Source organism: Salvelinus sp. IW2-2015, linkage group LG10, assembly GCF_002910315.2.
Source record: "Salvelinus sp. IW2-2015 linkage group LG10, ASM291031v2, whole genome shotgun sequence".
Classification (NCBI taxonomy): Eukaryota; Metazoa; Chordata; class Actinopteri; order Salmoniformes; family Salmonidae; genus Salvelinus; species Salvelinus sp. IW2-2015.
Genome location: NC_036850.1, coordinates 12,513,279 through 12,528,759, shown reverse-complemented (window position 1 = coordinate 12,528,759; position 15,481 = coordinate 12,513,279). Strand labels below are relative to the sequence as shown.

At 42.7% G+C, this 15,481-nt stretch overlaps 1 protein-coding gene across 5 annotated transcripts; it reads left to right on the top strand.

Moving 5' to 3' along the window:
* The first annotated feature begins 441 nt into the window (after positions 1-441).
* On the top strand, positions 442-13,688 carry LOC111969307 (ubiquitin-conjugating enzyme E2 Q2). Of its 5 annotated transcripts, none has more exons than XM_023995351.2 (13): positions 442-1,002; positions 2,056-2,160; positions 4,545-4,667; positions 5,602-5,658; positions 5,846-5,986; positions 6,783-6,867; positions 6,983-7,043; positions 7,133-7,223; positions 7,313-7,371; positions 7,646-7,694; positions 7,794-7,889; positions 8,838-8,904; positions 13,296-13,688. In XM_023995351.2, exons 1-13 carry the CDS (start codon positions 844-846, stop codon positions 13,325-13,327), a joined length of 1,125 nt encoding a protein of 374 aa, XP_023851119.1. In that variant the 5' UTR covers positions 442-843; the 3' UTR covers positions 13,328-13,688. The 5 variants fall into 5 exon arrangements, with proteins under 5 accessions (XP_023851119.1, XP_023851117.1, XP_023851118.1 ...); XM_023995349.2 differs by having other exon boundaries at positions 5,846-6,001; XM_023995350.2 differs by having other exon boundaries at positions 5,843-5,986.
* The last annotated feature ends 1,793 nt before the right edge of the window (positions 13,689-15,481 follow it).

Sequence of the window (15,481 nt, the reverse complement as noted above, 5' to 3'; positions counted from 1 at the left end):
TCATTTAAAAAAATTTCAATGAACATTCGAACAGTCCGGCCCTCGGCTTGTAGCTAAATTTTTTATTTGGCCCTCCGTCCATTTGACTTTGACACCCCTGCCCTAAAAAGTCAGACAGCTCTCTCATCAGCAAGCCAATCCAATTAGATTCGTTTTCCATGGGTCTGCCTTGTCATCAATTAAATTATAAATATGGTTTTATTGGCCTAAACTTCCACCTGGAAAAGGACTACCTTTGGCCAGCTACACGTTTACAATTTTAGTAACAATATGCTCCAGGTAAGGACGGTTTACTTCACTCAGTCGCCACACAGAAAGACTGCTGTGACAAAATGTTTCAAAGTTGTCTAAGTGATTTATATATTTCTATATTTTGGTGTTCTAACCTCCGCCCCTCAACTGAGCACGCACTGGATGCTGGGATTCTGCAGGCTCGGGAAAACGCCATCTTTAAACCCCAGAAGAAATCACAATTGAGCGCCGGGGATCAACGACACACAGTGCCTGCCTTGGTTTTTACATTTTGCGGGCATCGTCATGATCAGTTTGTTGACCGGCGAAACAAATACGCAACTAATTGAAAGAACTGTAAATACTCAACCAAGTCACATTGTATGGTCTTAAAATTGTACTATCAGAAGGCTAACATCAACAACAATACTAGCTAAACGGAAAGACAACGGACGAATAATCAAGGCGTTGTTATTCAGCTAGCTAACCTGTGTTGAAGGCGCTTTGACATTACGTTGTTTTAAAAGGCTTGATTTGGGACTCGACTGCGTGACTGCAGTTTTAGTCCCGACTTCACCCATCCCCAGCGGCCCAGCCGGAGATGCGTGGAAGATGTCGGTTTCGGGGCTGAAGGCCGAACTGAAGTTTCTGGAGTCCATTTTTGATCCAAACCACGAACGCTTCCGAATTATTGACTGGAAACCGGATGAGTTAAACTGTCAGTTTAATGTGACTGGAGAAAAACTGTTGATTATACATTGCAACATTACGGTAAGTAGGGAAACGAGGCGACATGTCTATTTGACGTTAGTTGGCTAGCCAAGTAACCGCGGTAACTAGTTACAGTAGGTTAGCTTAGAACACGCAGTTATTTTGCCTGGCGGTGCGGGACAGGCGAACGGACAGATAGTTAAAGAAACACTCAACAAATTGTGGCCAGTCGAACGTTAGTCAGCTATCATTTAGCTTCTTTAGCCATGCAATGTTTGTGACTTTTGTTTCTACTTCTAGTAGGAGTCTAAATATTTGCATGTTAGCAAGCTAGCTAACGGTAGCTGACTTTTGTTTCTATTATAGTGACTTAGTATGAGTAAAAATACTTGCATAATACTATTGTAGGTTACGTAGCCAACGTCGCTAGCCAAAATACTGAGATACAAGCAAGTCTGATTTTAGCCAAATAGTTATTCTAAAAACTGGCATGACATTATGGTAGGGCCTAGGCTAGGCACGCTTTCTGCGTCACTGATAATTTTTTAATGTTAGCTAGCTACACTTCCGCATTTTCTGACGTTAGTTGATTGTCAAACAAGTTAACTAGCTAGCTAACGTAGTGGTTGTTATATTTGCATGCTTCATGGTCATGATCAACACAGTAAGTACTAAGTTAGCTATACCAATGACGTCAGTAAATAATTGCTAGGTATCATGATTCAAAAGCATCACTTGTCAAATAAACAGCTTCTGGTCTTGTCAACAGACCGTGATCTGCTAGCTGTATGCTATTGGTTTGTATTTTCCAATTTGCTACATTCGTTTGACCAGCATACTGATTGAATTCAGTGCTCTTAACGTTATTTGGCTAGTTAACATTCTACAAGGAATGTGAAATGGCCACCATCACACAACACATTAATTTAGTTTCAGGTAATGTAAAGTAGTAATCAGATATTTATTTTTTCTGTTTAAAATGACTTGAGATTTCCCAGATTTATGATTGACACGTCAATGTTATTGATCCAAATAATTATCATATTTCTCAGCCATATAATGCTGATTTATTTGTTTGCTTCTTTCATCCTCATTGAAACCCATGTCTTACAGGAGTCGTACCCCTCCACACCTCCAATCTGGTTTGTGGACTCTGATGACCCGAGCCTGACACACGTGTTGGAACGCCTGGAGGATGTCAGAAAGGGCAGCACCCTGGTAAGATCCATTTCAATTCCAGCCTTTGATCTAGTATGTGGATGCTTAGGAAGTTGATTTCCCAGTGTTATGATAATGATAAATATATTTGAAGTATTTGTTTACAATTTTGTTGTTTAGCAGATGCTCATATCCAAACTAAAACAACCATATTATACGACATGAATATTAATCAAATCAACTTCAACTAAGTGTTATGCGGAGCAATTAAAAACAGGTTGTTTTTCAAACTATCACATCTCTTCAAATGACTAACTAACCATACCTGTTTTGGTGTTGTTGGGTAAAGCATTTCTGATAGCCTAGCTGTCACTCAACTCCCCTATTTCATACTGCTGTTCCAACCGGTATTGGAGGTTAAAGGGAGATGAATGTCAGACTAATTCAGGGCTGTTCTCTGCCTGTTTCCTCTTGTCTTAGTTCTAGCTGTTAGACAGCGGAGGTTTTTGAAGTCACCCTCATGTCACTCAAACATCATAGGACAGCCCTCTGTCATGTTTGGTGAGAGTGCCTCTGATGGAGAATCAGAGGGATGGGTCTTTTTGACAGGCACACTGCCACAGTGACAGTTTCAGCAGGCCAAAAGGCCTTGTCATGTGAATATTTGAGAGGAAATAATTTGTTACCTGCACTGAATACAACACCTGTTGACCTTACCGTGAAATGCTTACTTAGTAGCCCTTAACCAACAGTGCAGTTCAAGAAAGAGTTAAGAAAATATTTACCAATATTTACCAGTCTGGGCGCAAGCCCCCAGGCTCCCCCAGCACAGAGCAAGCCCRCACCCCCCCCCCCCTATCTTTTGCTGCTGCTGAAAGAAATCCAAGGGGAAACACTGAGCTCTCTGTAGGCTATATCTTGCTTATGTAGCTACATTCTTTGACTTAGCCTACTTACTAACACTGCATGCTCTGTTTGTAGCCCACCAGATCTGCATTTTATTGTACTCTTATTAAAGTTATCTGTGGTGATTAGATTTTCTCTGTTGCACCATGCATTATACAACATTTTCACCATGTATGGACCAGGCCTACATTCAGTAGAATATGCTTCTTCTATAGCAATACTGAGAAGCTTGCAGAGGTACACATTTCTGCACTGTTACTGTTGCTAAGGTGTCTGACATTCCCTGACACAATCTTACCTTTCATGTTGTCTCTGAGGGTGTGCCGTGGTGGAGGTACAATGCAGTGAAAAAGTATTTGCCCCCTTTCTAATGTTCTGTTTTTGCATATTTTCTTACACTGAATGTTATTAGATCTTCAATCAAAACCTAATATAAGATCAAGGGAAGTTGTGTTCAAATAACAAACACTTTATAATTATTGAATGCATTTATTCCACAGCCAATGCCCTGTGTGGAGAAATTATTTTTCCTCTTACAGAGTACCTGGTTGTTCCTCCTGCAATGACTGCCACCTTCTATGACTGCAACCAACAACTACAGGAAGCATTAGATCAGTCTCTCGCATCAAATTTTTCCCCACGCTTTCATGTAGAACTGCTTTAACTCAGCGACCTTTGTGGGTTTAAGTCTGCACTTTGACTAGGCCGTTCCAAAATGTACAATTTGTAGATTTCCATTTTTCTGGTGAAAACCAAACACTCCATTCCACAATAAGAACCTCATAACAATGATCATGTGTGGTGGTAGTGTGTTGGTTTGGAGATACTTTGCTCCCTCAGGACCTGGATGACTTGCAATCATTGAAGGAACCATGAATTTTGGTCTGTATCAGCGAATTCTAGAGGAGAATATCAGGCTGTCTGAGCATAAGCTGAAGTGCAGCTGGTTTATACAGCAAAACAATGATCAAATAAACGCAATCAAGTCTACATCAGAATGGATGAAAAAAAACATATTTGAAGTTTTGTAACGGCCTAGTCAAAGTCCAGATCTGAACCCGATTGAGATGTTATGGCAGGACCTGAAACGAGCAGTTCATGCTCAAACCCACATGTCGCTGAGTTAAATCAGTTTTGCATGGAGTGGGTGAAAATTACTCCACAGCGACGTGAGAGACTGATCAACAACGACTACAGGAAGCGTTTGTTTGCACTAATTGCAGCTAAAGGTGGCACAACCAGTTATTGAGTGTAAGGGGGAAGTTACTTTTTCACACGTGCATTGGGTGTTGCATAACTTTGTTTATTATATAAATTCAATAAGTATCCTATTTGTTTTATTTTTTCGCTCAGGTTCCCTTTATCTAATATTAGGTTTTGGTTGAAGATCTGATAGCATTCGTTGTAAAAAATCAGAATGGGGTCAAATCCTTTTTCACGGCAATGTATCTGTGACATGACTGTGTTGTGTTATCTAGTGCTGCTGCCTGTGCTCCCCAACTCAAACTGCCTGCTGGTACTGTCCCTCGGTCCCCCAGCTCCTGCAGCAGCTGAAGCGGCTCATCTGTGACCTCTGTCGGCTGTACAACCTGCCCCAGCACCCAGATGTAGAGATGCTGGACCAGCCCCTCCCTGCCGGCCCTGTAGGACAAGACCGAAAGGTAAGGCCCCACGCTTTCATGTAGAACTGCTTTAACTCAGCAACCTTTGTGGGTTTAAGTCTGCACTTTGACTAGGCCAATGTCCGCTCAAAATGTTTTCTGGTTTTCAAGTACTACTAGGCCTGTATATTTTTCTGTTGGAGGGCATTGAAGTAAAAAAATAACCATAGAGGCTTTTTCATGAAGACCATCTCCTTTCACATACCTGAAGTGAGTCATGTGCCTAATCCCTTTGTTTAATTTTATTGTGGAAGCTACCAAGGAGATTGTAGACACTTAGCTGATGAAAGGGTTTAAAAACCTGCATGAAGAACCTAATACAGTCCTGAAACCGTCCATCAGCACAGACATTAATGATTAGTGCAGAGTCCCGGGGATGGAATCAATAGACTCTTCCTGTGGGAGGGGACAGTGGGAGGTGCTAGCATAATTTACCTCGTAACCAATGAACACACAACCGTAGGCTACGGTTGTGGCAGGTAGCCTAGTGGTTAGAGCGTTGGACTAGTAACCCGACGGTTGCAAGATCGAATCCCCGAGCTGACAAGGTAAATAAAATCTGTTCTGCCCCTGAACAAGGCAGTTAACCCACTGTTCTTAGCCGTAATTGAAAATAAGAATTTGTTCTTAACTGACTTGCCAAGTTAAATAAAGGTAAAAAAATAAATAAATAAGTCTACTTAGGAATTAGAATGACTGAAGCAGAGGTTGAATGTTAAATAGTAGCAGCCTGTACAGTTGAGGAATGTTGTTTCTGACTACCCAGAAACTCAATTACTGGTTTTGCACATTTCGGAACATTCCTACAAATATCTCTACCATTTTTTTGTTAGACTATAGGCCTACATCTAACTTGCTAAAGCAATTGGCGTCACTGAGTATGGCATGTTAGGAATGAGATTGAACTGTCTGTCTTTCTGTTGTGTTTCTTTAGCATGGGGTCACAGACGAGGTCACGTCCGAAGAGGAGGAAGAAGAGGAAATGGGGGAGGTCCTTATCCCTTTTCAAATAAATGTCATTACATATAGCGCTGCACATTACCATGCTGATTTGAGCTGAGCCATGCTGGATGTCAAGCTCGACTAGATAGTCAATACCAATCACACATATTTGCAAGTGTTAACTTGAAGGAAAACATGTCTTCTAGTGCTCTTGTCGTTGTGTGTGGTGCCAGCAGGACATTGAAGACCTGGACCACTATGAGATGAAAGAGGAGGAGCCAGTGGATGGGAAAAAGTCTGAGGATGACGGCATCGAGAAGGAGAACCTGGCCATCCTGGAGAAGATCCGCAAGAACCAGAGGCAGGACCACTTGAACGTAAGTGCTCATTCGGTAAGGTGACATTTTATACGCTTTTGGGGGATGCATGGGGAATGTCTGTCGTCAGTCTAGAACAGTTTACTGGACCCAGCACTGTTACACTGGGATGTCTAGAGTGACCCTTTATGATATAGCCAATATGCATGCATCTAACCAGTTTCAGGTGGTTCTGAATGCATGTATTTTCCATTTGATTTTTGATCAGTGTTTTACTGATGGAATTTCTTACCAATGCAGTACACCCAGATTATGCTGTTTAGGACTCCAATTTGTAACAATGACATAATCAACATGGATTGCGTAGGCTGAATTACAGTAATTAGTCATTCTGATAGTAATCATATTATCTAACATTTACACATAGCTTTCTTAATTGTTGCTTTGGAATACAGCCGTTTCCCCTAAGGTATGTGAGCAGCTCTGAGAGACTTATAAATTAGATACTCTGCTCTCATCCTCCACAGTCCCTACTGCATTCAATGGCTCAGCTCTTCAAATCTATCATTATCACAGATGAGAGCATTGCTATGGAACCTGTGAACTTCTCCCCATATATTGTAGCGAACTGTATACTGCCAGTTAGTTCTGAAGCATTTTGTCTCTATGCTGATCAATAACTGTTCATTTATAGGAGTTTGTAGACGTTTTATCTAAATGCAGAGCTATTAGCATATTTGAACTGAGCCTGTAAACATTTGATTTAATTGTCGCGGAGTCTATGTGCATTATTATCATTGAATGTGCTGCATGTTTGGGTATCGGTGTATTACCCTGTGTGTGTTGTGTGTTGCAGGGTGCAGTGTCTGGTTCAGTGCAGGCCTCAGACCGCCTCATGAAGGAGCTCCGGGAGATATACCGGTCCCAGAGTTACAAGATGGGTACGTACTTCACTGCAGCAGCACTAGAAAGCTCTTCGGATATGGTGCAAAAAATAATACAAACATGACAGTTTGATTCAGAATGTCACTTACCATACTATGCATTCTCTTCCAGGTATCTATTCAGTGGAGCTGGTCAATGACAGCTTGTATGAATGGCACATCAAGCTGAGGACGTAAGTAACTCTTTACCATAGGAGTTGACAGTACTGTATAATTCTAACATGTGACTGACGTATTATGATGCGCTCTATTTGCTCAACAGTGTAGATCCAGATAGTCCCCTGCACAGTGACCTGCAGGTTTTAAAGGAAAAGGAGGGAATGGATTACATTCTGCTCAACTTCTCATATAAAGTAAGTACCAATGCTGATACTAGAAAGCAGAGACAGTTTGGTAGTTTTGGGTGTTCTCATTTTAATGCTATTTTGTGCTCTACCTGCAGGATAATTTCCCCTTTGATCCACCGTTTGTACGGGTGGCTTCTCCTGTGCTGTCTGGAGGGTGAGTTCAGTTCACTGCGTATGAGTGGAATGGTTTTGTTTTTCTGCAGCGTTTCCGCTGTGACTGAGTTGCTCCCCTCACTTAACCGTGAAGGAAGGGCAGGATCTTGTGGTCTAGACTAATTGTCAACAGCCAATGAAAAGCTGAATGTCAGAAGTGACAGTTTAGCTAAAAGGAGATCGTCTGTGCTTGTGGATAAGAGATGTATTGTGGTCTTTTGATCACTTAATGTCTACATATTCTAATGTTTTCCTTTCACCTGCTGTCTTCTAAGTTATGTTCTTGGAGGGGGTGCCCTGTGCATGGAGCTTCTCACAAAACAGGTATGTTTTTATGCCTCAATGTCAGTTAACTTGTTCACTGTTATTTCACAGTGGAGGTAAATGCTAGTGCATTGACAATGTATCGCCACTTGATTTCAGGGCTGGAGCAGTGCCTATTCCATAGAGTCCGTAATCATGCAGATCAACGCCACTTTAGTCAAGGGAAAAGCCAGAGTGCAGTTTGGAGCCAATAAGGTAAGCATTGTTTAAGGGGCCAGAGAGCTTTGAAATGTGTTAACATGATGCATACTACAGGGTGTATTGACACTGTGTTCTGACATGGATAAAGGGGTGAGCTCCCTGGTGTTTGTGGCCAGCTGGTCCAAGCTGCTCTATGGAAATGAGGTATCAGCACTTCATTTAAACAGGACATTGTTACTTAGCGTCGCTGGGATAGTGCGATGCTGCTGATCTCTTAATGCTGACGCTTCACACGAGTCCACTTCATACTGTCATTTCTCTCCCTCTTCTATCAGCACAGTTACACTAATCTGGCTCTGGGATCCTAGCAGACTTTGGATCAAACCAAATGACAGGGATATTTATAGACAAGCTGTAGTTTCAAGGAATCTTGGGCCCTCTTGCTTGATAATCTCTGAGTTCTTTAAAAGTTAGGATCTAACTATGTACACCAAAGAAAGTCTTGATACTTAGCTATATTGTCAAATCCTGTCTAATGAAAGTGTTTATCATATTTGTCCTGAGGTTACGTAAGTTGGGTAGGTGAAATGGTTAATAGAATGCCATAAATGTACCTATTAATCAAAAACATAAGAATACCAATGTTTCTGTCACTGGGTTGATAGGACTCTGGCCTTAAGAGCCAGTTCCTCTGATGCTGAATTTTAATAAACCCGCATCGGACAAAATAGACCCAGCTTCTGGCACCTCAGATTTTCCCCACAGTTCGACACGCTATTTATTACCTTGCAATTAATGGTTAACTGCGGTGGGCGCAAACGCAGCATGATGTCAGTACAAGCGGCAAAATTCTTTGGGGGAAGCTGATAGAAAGGCCTCCACCGTGCGGTCAGACTTCACCAAACTAATTCACTTGTACGTGATGATGCTTAGTCCTGAACCTTTACACTGCTTGGGGCATTCATAAGCACAAGTTCAATATATGCACTGTTTTTGTTTCAGAACCAATACAATCTTGCCAGAGCACAGCAGTCATACAAATCCCTGGTCCAGATCCATGAAAAGAACGGTGAGTGTTACCATCTCCACTTACACATCTTGTATCATATTTGACCTTGAGATTACATCCCACCATACATCAGTCAGTGGTTGTGAAATTATGTACAGTTGTGTATGTGCAGTTGAAGTCGGAAGTTTACATACACCACTCCACAAATTTCTTGTTAACAAACTATAGTTTTGGCAAGTCGGTTAGGACATCTACTTTGTGCATGACACAAGTCATTTTTCCAGCAATTGTTTACAGACAGATTATTTCACTTATATCACAATTCCAGTGGGTCAGAAGTTTACATACACTAAGTTGACTGTGCCTGTAAACAGCTTTGAAAATTCCAGAAGCTTATGTCATGGCTTTCGAAGCTTCTGATAGGCTAATTGACATAATTGGAGTCAATTGGAGGTGTACCTGTGGATGTATTTCAAGGCCTACCTTCAAACTCAGTGCCTCTTTGCTTGACATCGTGAACATCAGGGAAAGTCAAATGAAAATCAGCCAAGACCTCAGAAAAAACTTGTAGACCTCCACAAGTCTGGTTATCCTTGGGAGCAATTTCCAAACGCCTGAAGGTACCACTTTCATCTGTACAAACAAGAGTACGCAAGTGTAAACACCATGGGACCACACAGCCGTCATACTGCTCAGAAAGGAGACGCGTTCTGTCTCCTAGAGATGAATGTACTTTGGTGCGAAAAAGTGCAAATCAATCCCAGAACAACAGCAAGGGACTTGTGAAGATGCTGGAGGAAACAGGTACAAAAGTATCTATATCCACAGTAAAATGAGACCTATTTCGACATAACCTGAAAGGCCACTCAGCAAGGAAAAAGCCACTGCTACAAAACCGCCAATAAAAAAGCCAGACTACGGTTTGCAACTGAAAACAAAGATCATACTTTATGGACAAATGTCCTCTGGTCTGATGAAACAAAAAAAAACTGTTTGGCCATAGTGAGCATCGTTATGTTTGGAGGAAAAGGGTGATGCTTGCAAGCTGAAGAAAACCATCCCAACCGTGAAGCAGGGGGGTGGCAGCATCATGTTGTCTGGGTGCTTGCTGCAGAACTGGTGCCCTTAACAAAATAGATGGCATCATGAGGTAGGAAAATTATGTGGATATATTGAAGCAACATCTCAAGACATCAGTCAAGAAGTTAAAGCTTGGTCGCAAATGGGTCTTCCAAATGGACAATGACCCCAAGCATACTTACAAAGTTATGGCTAAGGACAAAGTCAAGGTATGGAGTGCGCAATCACAAAGCCCTGACCTCACCCAATTATTGTGGGAAGCTTGTGGAAGGCTACCCAAAACATTTGATCCTAGTTAAAATAATTTAAAAGCAATGCTACGAATACTAATGAGTATGTAAGCTGCCCACTGGAATGTGATGAAAGAAATGAAAGCTGAAAATAATCATTCTCTACTATTATTCTGACATTTTACATTCTTAAAATAAAGTGGTGATCCTAACTGACCTAAAACGGAATTTTTACTAAGATTAAATGTCAGGAATTGTGAAACTGAGTTTAAATGTATTTGGCCAAGGTGTATGTACTTCTGACTTCACTGTATGTGTATATACACTGCTCAAAAAAAAATTAAGGAACACTAAAATAACACATCCTAGATCTGAAATGAATGAAATATTCTTATTAAATACCTTTTTCTTTACCATAGTTGAATGTGCTGACAACAAAATCACACAAATTATCAATGGAAATCAAATTTATCAACCCATGGAGGTCTGGATTTGGAGTCACACTCAAAATTAAAGTGGAAAATCACTCTACAGGCTGATCCAACTTTGATGTAGTGTCCTTAAAACAAGTCAAAATGAGGCTCAGTAGTGTGTGTGTGTGTGTGGCCTCCACGTGCCTGTATGACCTCCCTACAACGCCTGGGCATGCTCCTGATGAGGTGGCGGATGGTCTCCTGAGGGATCTCCTCCCAGACCTGGACAAAGCATCCGCCAACTCCTGGACAGTCTGTGGTGTGGCGTTGGTGGATGGAGCGAGACGTGATGTCCCAGATGTGCTCAATTGGATCAGGTCTGGGTAACGGGCGGGCCAGTCCATAGCATCAATGCCTTCTCTTGCAGGAACTGCTGACACACTCCAGCCACATGAGGTCTAGCATTGTCTTGCATTAGGAGGAACCTAGGACCAACCGCACCAGCATATGGTCTCACAAGGGTCTGAGGATCTCATATCGGTACCTAATGGCAGTCAGGCTACCTCTGGCGAGCACATGGAGGGCGTGCGGCCCCCAAAAAAATGCCACCCCACACCATGACTGACCCACCGCCAAACGGTCATGCTGGAGGATGTTGCAGGCAGCAGAACGTTCTCCACGGCGTCTCCAGACTGTCACGTGCCAAACGTCCTGCACGGTGTTGGGCTGTAAGCACACCCTCCACCTGTGGACTCGGCCCTCATACCACCCTCATGGAGTCTGTTTCTGACCGTTTGAGCAAACACATGCACATTTGTGGCCTGCTGAGTGCTTCAGGGCTGCTCCTCCTTGCACAAAGGCGGAGGTAGCGGTCCTGCTGCTGGGTTGTTGCCCTCCTACGGCCTCCTCCACGTCTCCTGATATACTGGCCTGTCTCCTGGTAGCGCCTCCATGCTCTGGACACTACGCTGACAGACACAGCAAACCTTCTTGCCACAGCTCGCATTGATGTGCCATCCTGGATGAGCTGCACTACCTGAGCCACTTGTGTGGGTTGTAGGCTCCGTCTCATGCTACCACTAGAGTGAAAGCACCGCCAGCATTCAGAAGTGACCAAAACATCAGCCAGGAAGCATAGGTATTGAGAAGTGGTCTGTGGTCACCACCTGCAGAACCACTCCTTTATTGGGGGTGTCTTGCTAATTGCCTATAATTTCCACCTGTTGTCTATTCCATTTGCACAACAGCATGTGAAATTTATTGTCAATCAGTTTTGCTTCCTAAGTGGACAGTTTGATTTCACAGAAGTGTGATTGACTTGGAGTTACATTGTGTTGTTTAAGTGTTCCCTTTATTTTTTTGAGCAGTGTATGTATTTATATATATATATCTCACACACACAAAAGTATGTTGACACCCCTTCAAATTAGTTGATTCGGCTAGTTCAGCCACACCCGTTGCTGACAGGTGTGTAAAATCAAGCACACAGCCATGCAATCACAATAGACAAACACTGTTAATGGAGAGATTTGTGACTTTCAACATTGCACCGTTACAGGATGCCAGTTTGTGAAATTTCTCCCCTGTTATAGCTGCCACGGTCAACTGTATGTGCTGTTATTTTGAAGTGGAAACATCTAGCAGCAACAACGGCTCAGCTGCCAAGTGGTATGCTACACAAGCTCACAGAACGGGACCACCGAGTGCTGAAGCGCGTAACGTCTTTCCTCGGTTGCAACACACTATCGAGTTCCAAACTGTCTTTGGAAGCAACGTTGGCATAAGAACTGTTCGTCGGGAGCTTCATGAAATGGATTACCATAGCCGAGCACCCACACACAATCCTAAGGTCACCATGTGCAGTGCCAAGCGTCGACTGGCATGGTGTAAAGCTCACCACAATTGGACTCTGGAGCAGTGGAAATGCGTTCTCTGGAGTGATAAATCACACTTCACCATCTGGCAGTCCAACGGACGAATCTGGGTTTGGCGGATGCCAGAAGAACTCTTGCCTGCCGGAATGCATAGTGCCAACTGTTAAGTTTGGTGGAGGAATAATGGTCTGTCTGTTTTTCATGGTTTGGGCTAGGCCCCTTTTAGTTACAGTGAAGGGAAATCTTAACGATATAGCATACAATGACATTCTAGACAATTCTGTGCTTTCAAATTTGTGGCAACAGTTTGGGTAAAGCCCTTTACTGTTTCAGCATGACAATGCCCCTGTGTATAAAGTGAGGTCCATACAGAAATGGTTTGTCGAGATTGGTGTGAAAGAACTTGACTGGCCTTCACCGAGCACTGACCTCAACCCCATCGAACACCTTTGGGATGAATTGGAACGCCGACTGCGAGCCAGGCCTAATCGGCCAACATCAGTGCCCGATCTCACTAATGCTTTTGTGGCTGAATGGAAGCAAGTCCCCACAGTAATGTTCCAACATCTAGTGGAAAGCCTTCCCAGAAGAGTGAAGGCTGTTGTCGTAGCAAAGAGGGGACCAACTTCATATTAATGCTCAATATTTTGGAATGATACGTTCAACGAGCAGGTGTCCACATACTTTTGGTAGTGTATTACAAGCGCCAAGAGGGTTTCATATGGCAGCTATAGTGATTGTTCTTAGGTCAAGATAAAATACAGCTAACTCTTTGCTCATTCCTACTGTCTAGGATGAACTGACTGTTTTGTCCAGTATAACTGAGTGCACTGTCTCTTGTCTGATCCTTATAGGCTGGTACACTCCCCCTAAGGAGGATGGGTAAGAGGACTGTTGCCATGCCTCCACTGGGACCACATGTCTTAGGGTCAACCCCTTTCCCTCCCCATACTTTTCTTTTCCCTCTAACTGGAGTTGTTTTCATTGGGAGTTTGTTCCCCAGCCAGTTCCACCCATTCTGTTATCATGAGAACCAACCAATGGTTAAAACCCCCTCACTGACCAACCACCTCACTGACCTTATCCACTTCTCAATAGGGGATCCACCCTCTCGCTATTTATCTTTCTCTCATTTGTGCAATCGCTTCCTTTGTTACAATCTCACCCCTGATCCCTTGAGCATTGAATGAACTCCATATCTTGTGCAACTCCCTTAAATCCTACTCTGGGCAAGCAAAGAAGAGCTTACTTACTGCCTGTGATTTCTGGTCAAGGTTGAGGCATGGCTTTTGCTAGTGACTGAAGCTGTCTGTTATGTGACTGGGGCTGAGATTCTCCGGCCACAGACTGGAACAGAGAATGACCGGTGACATTGGAGGCTGGGATGGACAATGAAACACTGGTAGTGGGAATGAGCACCACCTCACTCCCCATTGATGGCCTCTCATGTCTGCTTGTGTATCTGTATATTGCTAAGATTCCTCCTTCTGGAATAACATGTCCTCCTGAGGCTTATTTCCTTAAAAATGCCTGGTCTACAAAAGCCAAAGGCCCTGAATGGAGAGGAGAGCTATAGACCCCTTACCAAAGTGGGACTGAGACAGCTTAATGGAGGATATCCTGTTGAGCACAAGAGGTGTAGGCCGCCTCCTCCACCACCCAGCCCTCTCAGGCTGCTTTCGGAAATATGACCAGGCTTAGCAAAGGCAGGTTGGATTTAATCACTATAATGTAGTTGAATTTAACTCCACATGTAAAACTTGTAAAGTTGTATTTCTGAGAATTGATTTCATTGTTTTTAATGTAACCTTGTGTGGGTCTTGGGGTTCGAGCGGGCCGAGACTGCGTTAGTATACCCTTGGCTATAGCAGGGGCATCAATCAAGGTGTATTTTCAGACGTAGGATAACAAACCATTTGCTTCATGGATACTCTTGCAGAAGTTAAAAGGAACACCTTTAAACCATGTTTTTATGTAAGCATAATGACTACTATTGTTTTTTGTTTTCCTGTATAAATTGAAATACTTGCATTTTTTTGTTAGTGGTTTGATATGTTCAAAAGTGACACCATTCCTTTTACGCTATGCGACAGTGGTGCTTTTTGGGCATTCCAGATATGCTGGCTAATTTCCCCGGTGACACAGACTTGATGCACCTTTCAGTAAGGCTATGCATATAATCGTTAGGAAGTTATATGTACACGCAATAATTAGAAAACGGCTCAGTGCAGTCCCCTGCTTCATTTGAATCCATGGTCTAACTAGCTTGTTCACACACTCAGATCGCCCATCCATGCATCTCATTGCTGCAGTGGACTTCACTTCATACCACATGCTCAATAATAAAATATTTGTTGATTTGAAAGAAATATTTTCAGGTCTGACTATAAGGTGTGTGTAGTAATGCCTTCAACAAAAGACTGAGCACCAGTGATTTCCATCCTTTGCCTCCCCTCTCTAGTACCTTATTTTGTATCTGATTATTCACTTATGACCTGACCACCTCATGATCTTGGTTGTCAGTGATGTAAGGAACCTTTTCAGTGGGGTCATGAACCCCTAACTCATGACCATCCTCAGCACTGTCAAACCTGGAGCATGCCAAGTAGCTATATGAATAATATGCAGAATATTGTGTGACGCATTTAATTTAATGTTATTACACACATTAATGTTTTTTTTGTGGGGGTATTATCCACGTTAGAAGTATGTTGTCGCAAAAACCAGCATAGGAACCAGCTTGTTCCTAGTAAATATTCTGCTTTTTTTGTTCAATGCTGTAGGTCAGCCCAACACACTAACCTCATCCAGAACTATGTCACCCTTGTGAAAAATACTAATAATGGTCATCTAATGTATAATTAAGCTCCATCTACCTTGTATTTGTTGTAATGTAAGCCACCCCACCTGTATAACACAATGCATCACGTTCTCTCAAAATGGTGGCACTGAAGACTCATTTAGAGGTTTATTACTATTCACCCGACTATTGGGACTGACTTCATTACCAAATATGTCTACTACCCATGGATAACCGTTG